General features: G+C 40.3%; 1 protein-coding gene across 1 annotated transcript; it reads right to left on the bottom strand.

The window, feature by feature from the left end:
- Positions 1–617: 617 nt before the first annotated feature.
- On the bottom strand, positions 618–8721 carry LOC121390566 (carbohydrate sulfotransferase 8-like). The gene is made up of 4 exons (XM_041522409.1): positions 8596–8721; positions 6963–7064; positions 4910–4968; positions 618–1932 (listed from the first exon to the last, which is right to left on the bottom strand). Exons 2-4 carry the CDS (start codon positions 7057–7059, stop codon positions 880–882), a joined length of 1209 nt encoding a protein of 402 aa, XP_041378343.1. The 5' UTR covers positions 7060–7064; positions 8596–8721; the 3' UTR covers positions 618–879.
- Positions 8722–11390: the final 2669 nt, after the last annotated feature.

Here is an 11390-nt window from a genome sequence, read left to right on the forward strand (position 1 = left end):
CGCTTCCCACAGGCAGGATAGCACAAACCATGGCCTTTGTTGAACCAGTTATGGATCACTGGTCGGTGCAAGTGGTTTACACCTACCCATTGAGCCTTGCGGAATACACACTCAGTGTTTGGAGTCGGTATCTGGATTAAAAATCCCATGCCTCGACTGGGATCCGAACCCAGTACCTACCAGTCTATAGACCGATGGCCTAACCACGACGTCACTGAGGCCGGTTGTGCATATAAGAAATCCTTACTACTAATAAAAAGAGTTTCCTCTCTAAGACAATATGTAAATACATGCATGTGCTCTAGTGGTGTCGTTAAACAAAACAAACTTTATTAATTCAGCCATTTTACTGTATTTTTTGTGAACACCATTCAAATGGTTAACTCGGAACTTCATTCAAGGATTCCTTTTCGGATCATTGTGTCAAACATACAGATAACCATTACTTTGATGACGAATTCGTGTTTGTCACTAATCTATTTAAATTTTGTTCATTTGAATCAAATATAACTATCCATCAGACTGAACTCAAACTCGCTATACAACTGAACTCTTCAAATGAAGTTTGAAATATTTCGACATTATCCTTGACGATTTCTTCTTCTTTTCTTCTCCCCCCCCCCCCCCCCCCCCCCGGAGGCAGGGGGGGGGGGGCGGGCGGTCCAGATGCAGTCTTGAAATATACGAAAATATTAATGCGGGATTTTTTAAATTATTATTTTTGTTTTAAATATAGTTGTCCTCTTTGACTATACTTCTGATTTGGAGAAGACGCTGTATTTCTGTGTCCTGATTCCTGTTTTATTCCCCCTTCTCTCTCCACCCCTTCCAATTAGTTTAGGTTAGGTACGGCCTTAGCGGTTGCTGCTTGTTGACATTTTATTTCTTCACAGGAAACACAAATGCTGGCTTGGGATTATATCCAAACATATCAAATTCTGGGCGAAACAACTCTCTCAAGGACAGCTTGTCACTGATTGGAAGACTATTAAAATATTCTTGTTTTAAATTATTCATCGTAAATCTTCTTCCCAGGCTATTTGAGCGTTTAACTGCTTGTATAGCCAAGTCATAAAACGTATAGAAAGACATAGTCTCACTTTGTTCTGCAGAAATGTTCAAGTTTTGATCATTACTTATAAAACCCCGTATTTTCCATCTTTTCCAAAGTCTCCGTAACGCCTCGTGCATGTTCATGCAGGCTTTTAGAATGCGTTTTCTTGTAAGAAATAGATTTTTTGCATTCACGCGAATTTCTTTTAAAATATGGTTTGAATTTATGAAGTGTAAAAGCTGTGCATTGCTGGAAGCGTTAACTAAATGTATAATGAATGAAACGTCATCTTGAAAAGTTTCCATTTTGCCAATGATGTCATACCTTTGCTTGCAGAAGGCACAGTGTCTGTGCATCGGAATGAAATGCGGGTCATATACATGTTCTACATCCAGGACATATTTAACATATTCTTGAAATGAGACATCGTGACCGCATTCTAAACTTCGTTTTGAGGCATCATGGCGAAATCTGTTTATGATTATTTTTCCCGTTCCCCAAAAGAATGGATTTGGAGATAAAAACTTGTCGACATAAGCGGCTAACAATCTGGAATATGGTTCTCTGGTAAAAACTATTTTAAGCGATCGCTCGAATGATGATTTCAAATTGTCTGTGAGGTTGCTCAGACGATATGGGTCTGACGTGTGCTTCTTTGTATTACTATTCTGTAGAAACGTCAAAACTTTCCACCAAAATCTGCAGCCAACTTTTTGGATCACACAGATGCTCATGTTGTAAGGTGGAACGAACAGAACATCTTCTGGTCTGAAAATGGTACCATTTACATCAAAATTGGAATACTTTGTACACGCACGAACTAGTCGTTGTTGTCGTTCTTGGAAACGGTTATCAAAAAGTTCACTTCTGCGCAGTTTCTGCAAACAAAACAAATGTACTTGTGAAATTAAGTTAAAAAATAAAGGGTATTGTTTAATAAGGTGTATATATATATATATGCATATATATGTATGTGTGTGTGTGCGTGTGTGTGCGTGTGTGTGTGTGTCATAAGAAGCAAGGCGCTACGAGTTTTATAACACGCTGACATTATTTGAATCTGACCGATGAAATCGAAGAATGGCGCATCACAAGAAGAAACAAAAGTTAATAATATTTCTTTAAAAAAAAAAAAAAAAAAAAATTAATGTACCCGGGGCCGTGATGTAGCCTATCTAGTGGTAAAGCGTTCGCTTGATGCGCGCTCGGTTTGGGATCGATCCCCGTCCGTTGACACATTGGGTTAATATCTCATTCCAGCCAGTGTACCACGATTGGTATATCAAATGCTGTGGTATGTGCTATCCTGCCTGTGGAGTGCATATAAAGATACCTTGCTACTAATGGAAAAATGCAGCGGGCTTCTTCTGTAAGACTATATATCAACATTACCACATGTCATGCCAAGTGTGATTGACGTGGTCGGGGTCATGTTAATGGTTGACGTGGTGGGTCATGTCAAGTGTGATTGTCGGGGTCGTGTTAATGGTTGACGTGGTCGGGGTCATGTTAATGGTTGACGTGGTGGGTCATGTCAAGTGTGATTATCGGGGTCGTGTTAATGGTTGACGTGGTCGGGGTCATGTTGACATTCAATAGCCGATGATTAATCAATCAATGTTCTCAAGTGGTGTCGTTAAACAAAACACATTTTAACTTTAATAATTAATGTACCCGAGATTGCAGCTTTAAGGCGTGTCTAGTTTATACATATATTTTATTGATTAATGCAGTAGAACAAGAACAGGGGCGTACCTAGTGGGTGGTTGTGGGGAGGGGAGGGGACAAGCCAGAAGTTGCCTATAGGAAAACAAGTAAAGAAAAAGTACTTTTTAGTTTTAAAAGTGTCATTGTTTTGTGAGGTGTTTTTGTCTAGCTGATGAAGACCCTATGTCATAGTGCCCCGATATTTTTTTACGGACCCTCTCCCCCCCCCCCCCCCCCCACACACACACACCATCTAGTTATTTAGACTAGATAAGACCCTGATGCATCCAGTAGGGCCTACATATATAAACAAAAATCTACCTTTTTGGCCCTGACGTATACAATATTTAATTAGTTTATACACACACACACACACACACACACACACACACACACACACACACACACACACACACACACACACACACATACATACATACATACACACACATACATATATATATATATATATATATATATATATATATATATATATATATATATATATATACTGAAGGCCAAAAGAAACTTTACCATAGTTTTAAATCACTCTGGTGTAAAAAAAACAAAAGATAGTCGCATGAGGTAAAATATATTGACTAGATCAATATGTCAACATTAACATAACTAAAAATGATTGTCATTCAGCATCTGATAATGACGTCACATTTTCCCAAAGCGAGGTCGTGTACACAAATCGAGCTTTCAACTTCATGGACGACATGCAAAGCATACAGACAATCACTCAAGTCCAATAACAAGTCACATTAATAGCGTGTGTGACCACCCCTTGCCCCAATACAAGCAATAATTCTCCGACGCATAGAAAAAATCAGTCGTCTGATGAGGTCACGTGGGACGCGTTGCCATTCTTCTTGAAGGGCCTGGATCAGTTCCTGTTGGTTGGCTGGAGGGTGTGGTCGTTGTCGAACACGGCGATCCAAAACATCCCAGAGGTGTTCTATGGGGGACATGTCTGGGGAGAGTGCAGGCCACGGCAATACGTTTACGTTGTTGGCTCTAAGGAAGTTCTGTACGATTCTGGCTGTATGAGGTCTGGCGTTGTCTTGCTGAAAAAAATTACACCACGTGGCTGCCGTTGGAAAAATGGTATTGCAGTTGGACGAAGAATGTCATCCCTGTAACGTTGAGCTGTCAAGTTTCCGTGAACGATGACCAATGGTGTCCTTTCCTGTGCATAGATACCTCCCCGCACCATGACACTACCTCCACCATATGGCACGACCTCCTGAACGCAAGAAGCCGCCACTCGTTCTCCCCTACGGCGGTACACACGCTGTCTTCCATCAACTCTGAACAAAGAGAACCGGCTTTCATCAGTGAAAAGAACCCGCAGCCAATCACGTCGCTGCCAACGTCGTACAGTCCTAGCCCATGTCAATCTCAAACGACGATGTTGTGGTGTCAGTAAGTGTCCTCTATATGGTCTGTAAGCCCTTATTCCATGAGTCCTGAGTCGCCTGGCCACTGTCTGTCTACTAACCCTGTGACCTAAGGCATTCGTTGCTGATGACGTCACTGTCAGGAAGCGATTTCGTAGATGCAAGGTACGCAAGTACCGGTCATCACGGGGCGAAGTCACCCTGGGTCTGCCTGTTCTTGGCCTGTCTGATGTCTGCCCTGTTTGCCTGTAGCGTTGCATCAAGTTTGTAACAGTAACACGGGAACAACCGAAGGTTCTGGCGATGTGGGCATGAGTGGCTCCCATCTGTATCATACCCAGGGCTCTCTCGCGTTGTTCTGGTCTCAGTCGTGGCATTCCTATGGTGGGTTTTTTTATCTGTGTGGATGTCTGACATGCCATCTAAACCGTTTTTATACCCTTATTGCACGTGCAATTGCTGTTGTTCATAGTGCACGAGTTTTTCACTTTGCTGTGTGTTCCACCCAAAACGTGCAGTGGGCGGGTATAATTGTATGCATACATTATTGTTGTGTTTGGGCTATGTGTTTTGGATTGAGTTACTTTTTAATAACAATTAATTTTTTCTTAAATTCCAAATTGAAAATGGTAAAGTTTCTTTTGGCCTTCAGTATATATATATATATATATATATATATATATATATATATATATATATATATATATATATATATATATATATATATATATATATGACATGTTACCTTTTTGTACATGGCTTTTGCATGTTGGTATTCGTTACTTCTTAACTGGTCATAATAATCTGAAAACATGAAACAGTCGGGGTTGGGACAAGACAGACAAATTGTTTATTAAAAAAGTCTCACCTCGGTTAAAACATAAAACATCATTAAACACCATACAATCTAAAATAGCACTGAGCCACTCCATATGGTGTTATGAGAGACTATAAATTATTAATAATCGACACAAATAAAATATATAAATATTACATTAAACATATTTAAAACATTTAACATGAAATAAAATATATAAAAGATGTATTTACATGTAACTAAAACCTCAAAATGCAGTTAATAATACAGTACCATACACTTAACGTTTCCAGTTAACGTGGAAAACACCATGACGCTTTTCTAAAATTAATTTGCAAGTCTTGGCACCTAATCTGTACAAAGTATGACTGGATAAGATATATGACATTTTTCTCTGGATCTGTAGCAGTTATAAAACCATCCCATTATTCTACACATTTAATAAATAAAATCTCCCTCAAATCTTTAACCGGCCTCGGTGGCGTAGTGGTTAAGCCATCGGACTACAGGCTGGTAGGTACAGGGTTCGCAGCCCGGTACCGGCTCCAACCCAGAGCGAGTTCTTAAGGGCTCAATGGGTAGGTGTAAGGCCACTACACCCTCTTCTCTCTCACTAACCACTAACAAACAACTAACCCACTGTCCTGGACAGGCAGCCCAGATAGCTGAGGTGTGTGCCCAGGACATCGTGCTTGAACCTTAATTGGATATAAGCACGAAAATAAGTAGAAATCAATCAAATCTTTATATATGGGGCAAAGAAGCAGGACATGGTCTTCATGCGACAATTAAAACAAACTCTCTCATCAACTGGGGTGTTATTGTAACGACCGGTTTCTATGTGTATAGGAGCTACCCCACATTGAAACATAGCTAACACTCTTCTATGAGATATAATCATATCATTAAGTATAAATGGCTCACCTCAAAACTTCATGTTGAAGACACTATAAACACAAAGTTTATTACCACCTGTTCCTGTTACACTTTGTGTCCGTGGTATTGAAATTTTCCAAATGTCCACTGATTTTTTTTAAAACAGGGGTGTTTTTTTACCGTGAAAACCACATATTTAGTCAAATGTCCGTTTGAAATATTAATACAGTGATCAAAACCAAGACTACGCAACTTAGGCTGTACTCTGTAAGTCAATTTTTTCTTGTTCTTATTTGCCAGTTGTTTTGTCCGCTGATATGTTTTATTGGTTATCATGCTGTTATTTAAACAGTTCAATATCGTGTACAGTCTAACAACACTTCCCCACTGTTTCACAACAGACGTGGTCCAACCCATATTATCAATTACAGCACTATTTGGAGAAAATCTCCCGAGGTCCATATAAAATCTCATAGGTTCTGAACAGTATTTATAGATGTTTTGGTATATGTTCTCCGTATTGCGGAACCATACTCTATTGTAAAGCACACTATCTATCAAACAGTTTCGTATATAAGTTTTGTAATTCATCCCACCTATGATTTTCAACTTTGAAATCAATAGCCCTAGGGCTCTACTAGCTGAACTAGCCACTGATTTTCTCATACGTGTGTAAACCAAATGTTCTGTCAAATACCAAGACCAAGACCAAAGTGATTAACGTGTACATTCAGAGCAAGCTGTTGTAGCGCACGCCTGTCCTGAGCACAGGTGTCGGCCTGGGCCGGCTCCTCCGTCCAGGACAGGAAAGGTGTGAGGTGGGTAGGAGGGGGGACCGCCTGCACTGGCAGGTGCAAGGGAGCACCAGCAGTCCAACCGTAGCCGGTAACAGGCGGAGGGGTTCTGTCAAAAGCAAACCTAGATATTTATAGCTGTTTAAGCACCTCCAGAATTACATCACCACATCGGAATTTGTCTTTGTTAAAGGCACAGATATACTTCTGAGATGTTAAACCAGATAACAGTAAAACCTGTTAAACATGTTCATATAACTATAACCTATTAAAATAAGTAAACAGGTTTATAGGCATGCAATAAACAATACCTTGGCGTTGAATCCAAATAACAGACGCTGTTGAAAAGACGATCACAATGACAAACGAGCAAATGACATGCTTATGTCGAATTTCTACTCTTCTCATTGTTCCTGCAGTATCAAAAATAAACGTACATACATACATACACACATACATACATATTTACATACACACATACATACACACATACATACACACACACACACACATACATACATACATACATACATACATACATACACACATACACACATACATACATACATTACATACAGTAGAATCTCGTTGGGTCGAACTCGGAAAGGTCGAATACACCGCAATGCTCGAACCAAAAATTAAGTCCCGAGTTACACTTACACGTTGTTGACCAAATGGATAGGTCGAACTACCAGATGGGTAGATCACTTTCTCGAGCACAGACGGTGTTCGAGCCACCGGAATTCATCATCCCAACAGGATTATACATATATATATACATACATACATACATACATACATACATACATACATACATACATACATACACACATACATATAGATACACACACATACAGATAAACAGACAGACATACATACATACATCGTGGCAAGTCTGCAAAGTTGCGGGCGATTCTGTGCCATAGGTTCGAGACCCAGCAATGACACAGGACAATTTGTGAGGCCAGAAAGGATTTAATTATCCCCTGCGCCAGTGCGTTAATATCTATGTATGTAACAGTCAACCTCGACATACATACAATATATAGATATTCATACATCAATAGATACACACACACACACACACACACATATATATATATATATATATATATATATATATATATATATATATATATATATATATATATAATCTACTACACAGATTCGCATGGTATATGTTGACCGCACGACCAACCGCAATTTACATGGCGCCGCCTGTATAATCTATTAGGCAGTGCACAATAGTGTGTGTGGGGGGGGGGGGGGGGTGTTCTATTACAGTCTGTTTTGTTGTTTTCTTCATTCTTAAATCACACCTTATATACAAGGTCTTGCTTACACTGTCAGTTTTGTCAAACCCAGAGTGTATCTGGTCGTCCTGGTGTCCAAAGAACACTAACGTCTGTTATACTAAGGACTTATATTACATGATACTTTGAACGTAGGAAGAGAATTTAAGATGCTGACACACACACACACACCCACACACACCCAGCACCCCCTTCATGGATCCGCGCCTGGTAATATTTAATCATTCAATGTAAATGATAGCATATTTTATTAAATCCACCCATTCTAATTTTCTGTCCTGGGCACACGCTTCAGCTATCTGGGTTGTCTGTTCAGGACAGTGGGTTAGTGGTTACAGAGAGAGAGAGAGAGAGAGAGAGAGAGAGAGAGAGAGAGAGAGAGAGAGAGAGAGAGAGAGAGAGAGAGAGAGAGAGAGAGAGAGAGAGAGAGAGAGAGAGAGAGAGAGAGAGAGAGAGAGAGAGAGAGAGAGAGAGAGAGAGCGAGCGAGAGAGAGAGGCGGGTGTTGTGGTCGTTAATACTCGCTCTGGGTGGGAGCCGGTACCGGGCTGCGAACCCTGTACCTACCAGCCTTATATCCGATATGGCTTAACAACGACACCACCGACGCCGGTAACAAAAGTTAAATCTTACCTCACTTGTTCTTGGAAAGGAAGGTTGCGGAAGTGCTGCTGTAAAACAACATTAATATCTATTGTGGTCATAAATATATAATCATATGCATGTTGCACCAATGTTGACAAACAAGTGAGCACCGACTTCGCCGACGGCTTTTGCGATCAATCCTAGGTCGAGTCTGATTGGCATTAACGTGCTTATTCAGAGCAAGCTGTTACCGCGCTCGCCTGGAATGGACCTAAGGTTAGCGAACATGCTGAATATCAATACGGAGACATATGTTTGATTGTATATTTGCTATTAATGCATATATGCATTTGTTAGCAATTACAATAATGTGACATTACATTACTTTATTGCATTTGTATTATATTATTGTCTTTATTATTTTATTGCATTTGTATTATAATATTGTATCTATTATGTTATTGCATTTGTATTAATATACTATTGTCTCCTGTAAACCCTATCTCGTCAGGGGGCGAGACGTAGCCCAGTGGTAAAGCGCTCGCTTGATGCGCGGTCGGTTTGGGATCGATTCCTGTCATTGGGCCCACTGGGCTATTTATCGCCCCAGCCAGTGCACCACGACTGGTATATCAAAGGCCGTGGTATTTGCTATCCTGTTTATGTGATGATGCATATAAAACTAAACGATTCATTGCTGTTAATCGAAAAAGAGTAGCCCATGAAGTGGCGACAGCGGGTTTCTTTCCTCAATATCCGTGCGGTCCTTAACCATATGTCCGACGCCATATAACCGTAAATAAAATGTGTTGAGTGCGTCGTTAAATAAACTATTTCCTTCCTTCGTATCTTCCCACTACAGCTTTTGTATCATGTTTCTCATGTGCCGTTGTGCAACGGCCTGAGCGTACTACAGTTATGTTCTTTCTGTTCTGTAATGTCGTTTGACTACTATCAATCAGTCAGCCAGTCACTCACTCACTCACTCCATCAATCAATCATTAATCAAGTAGGCTAATTTTACTTTCTTTCCATAATCATGGAATATATACCTAGGAAATTATTGACATAAAATTATAAAGCAAACATTTGCATACAGATTATATTGTATTGTGGTGGAGGGTCCATAAATTTGTGTCTTTCTGTGGAAAAACCCCCAAAAACATTCCATAACACATTTCCAGTCTGGAGCTCGTCACTTTAAGACGTGCTTGTTTCGCCTGTGCACACTGCACGTGCGTTCGCTTGCTCAATTTGGGAATCCTCCATTGGTGTTGTTTTTGTCAGCAAAATGGAGTTTTCTACTGGGATGTATGCGGCCACTGGGACTGATTGAAAGCTAGAACGCTTCTCGTTTCGACAACCTGCATCACCAGGTTGGATTCTTTTTCAGCGAGATTCCTTGCATCCACGTAATTTTTTCGGCTGACTTTTGTCGACACGTTTTTCCGTGACTCGTATGACAGCCATTTTGCAGACCGCCACTGTTGTTCGCGTTTAGTCTTTACCTATCCCAGCCTGTCCTAGCAGCTCTGGAAGATTGACCATCCCACTCGAAGAAGAAATAGGAAGTGGGGTTGACCCCTACTACTCTTTTTTGGACTTTACTTTGTTTCATATTGGTACGATCTCGTATCCTCCGGAGCCGGGACCGTCCGGACCACTATACCAAACATGACGACTGGACTATACCCTAGTCTGATATTCTCTTGTCCAGACGGATCCGGCTTCTCAAGAATTGTATTTACGCACAGTATTACACCTTCCACGTCTAGTGACCGTCACTCAAGCAGTTTTCTTGACGGGATGCAACCCATCTCGTCCCTACAAACTGTGCGCCGTAACCGCCTTAACGAGGTCACACACGTGGACATATAGATCGGACTTTAAACTTTTAGACCTACGTTCAAAATGTTGTCAAAATTACCTTTTTCTATATTATTAAATAGTCCGATCCTCTCTTTTTTCTCTGTTATTTTTGGACTGTCCTTCTAAAATGTTCTAAATTATATAAATATTCGGCCAAGCAGTCAATTCCTTTTTATTTTTGACTAATTAACTTTTTAATTAAAATATATAGGTCTGACCATTTCCATTCCCCCTGGCTACGTCAGAGACTGTGCCCGGGAGAGACGTGTTTGGACCTTAATTGGATATAGGCACGTTAATATGTTATCCAATCCAATTCCATAACATGACTGGCTTTCGTCTTGACGTGTGACATAATCGGTTGTCTCTTAACATTCGCCCACTCGGTGCAGCCTTTCTCTGATGGTTTGTCCCGTCCCAACTTGAGCCTCACGACTGGTCTATCAAAGGTCGTGGGATGTGCTGTCCTGTGTGGAAATGCATATAAAATATCCCTTGTGGGTTTCCTCTAGATCTCTATGTCAGATTTACCAAACGTTCGACTTCCAATGATCGAACCACCTCGGTAGATCCATTCAGCTGATTTGTTTTTTCTCGTTCCAACCAGTGCACCAAAACTGGTCAAAGGCCGTGGTATGTGCTTTCCTGTCTGTGAGAAAATACATATAAAAGATCCCTTGCTGCGTTAACAAAACTGTAGCGGGTTTCCTCTGATGATTACGTATTATAATAACCAAATGTTTACATCCAATAGCCGATGATTAGTTAATCAATGTGATCTAGTGGTGTCGTTAAACAAAACAAACTTCTTCGTTTTTAATCGTTTAAAAAGTTCTATGGTGTGCAACCTCGTTGTCATTAATAATAGATTGGTTTTCGATCTAAACTTTGTTTATAGACTGTTTCTCTGTTCAATACATTGTCTGTGCCTTTAGTTGTATTTCGTGTAGCAAAATAAATATCAACGGTCTAAA

The sequence above is a fragment of the Gigantopelta aegis genome, chromosome 15, assembly GCF_016097555.1.
Source record: "Gigantopelta aegis isolate Gae_Host chromosome 15, Gae_host_genome, whole genome shotgun sequence".
In the NCBI taxonomy this organism is placed as follows: Eukaryota; Metazoa; Mollusca; class Gastropoda; order Neomphalida; family Peltospiridae; genus Gigantopelta; species Gigantopelta aegis.

What these genes read in the sequence shown, in the direction of transcription:
- LOC121390566 (XM_041522409.1), bottom strand. Translation starts at nt 7,059, where the DNA reads ATGAGAAGAGTAGAAATTCGACATAAGCATGTCATTTGCTCGTTTGTC. An exon ending in TATTTGGATTCAACGCCAAG is followed by an intron (nt 4,969 to 6,962) that starts GTATTGTTTATT and finishes TCATGTTTTCAG; the next exon opens with ATTATTATGACCAGTTAAGA. An exon ending in CAAAAGCCATGTACAAAAAG is followed by an intron (nt 1,933 to 4,909) that starts GTAACATGTCAT and finishes TTTTGTTTGCAG; the next exon opens with AAACTGCGCAGAAGTGAACT.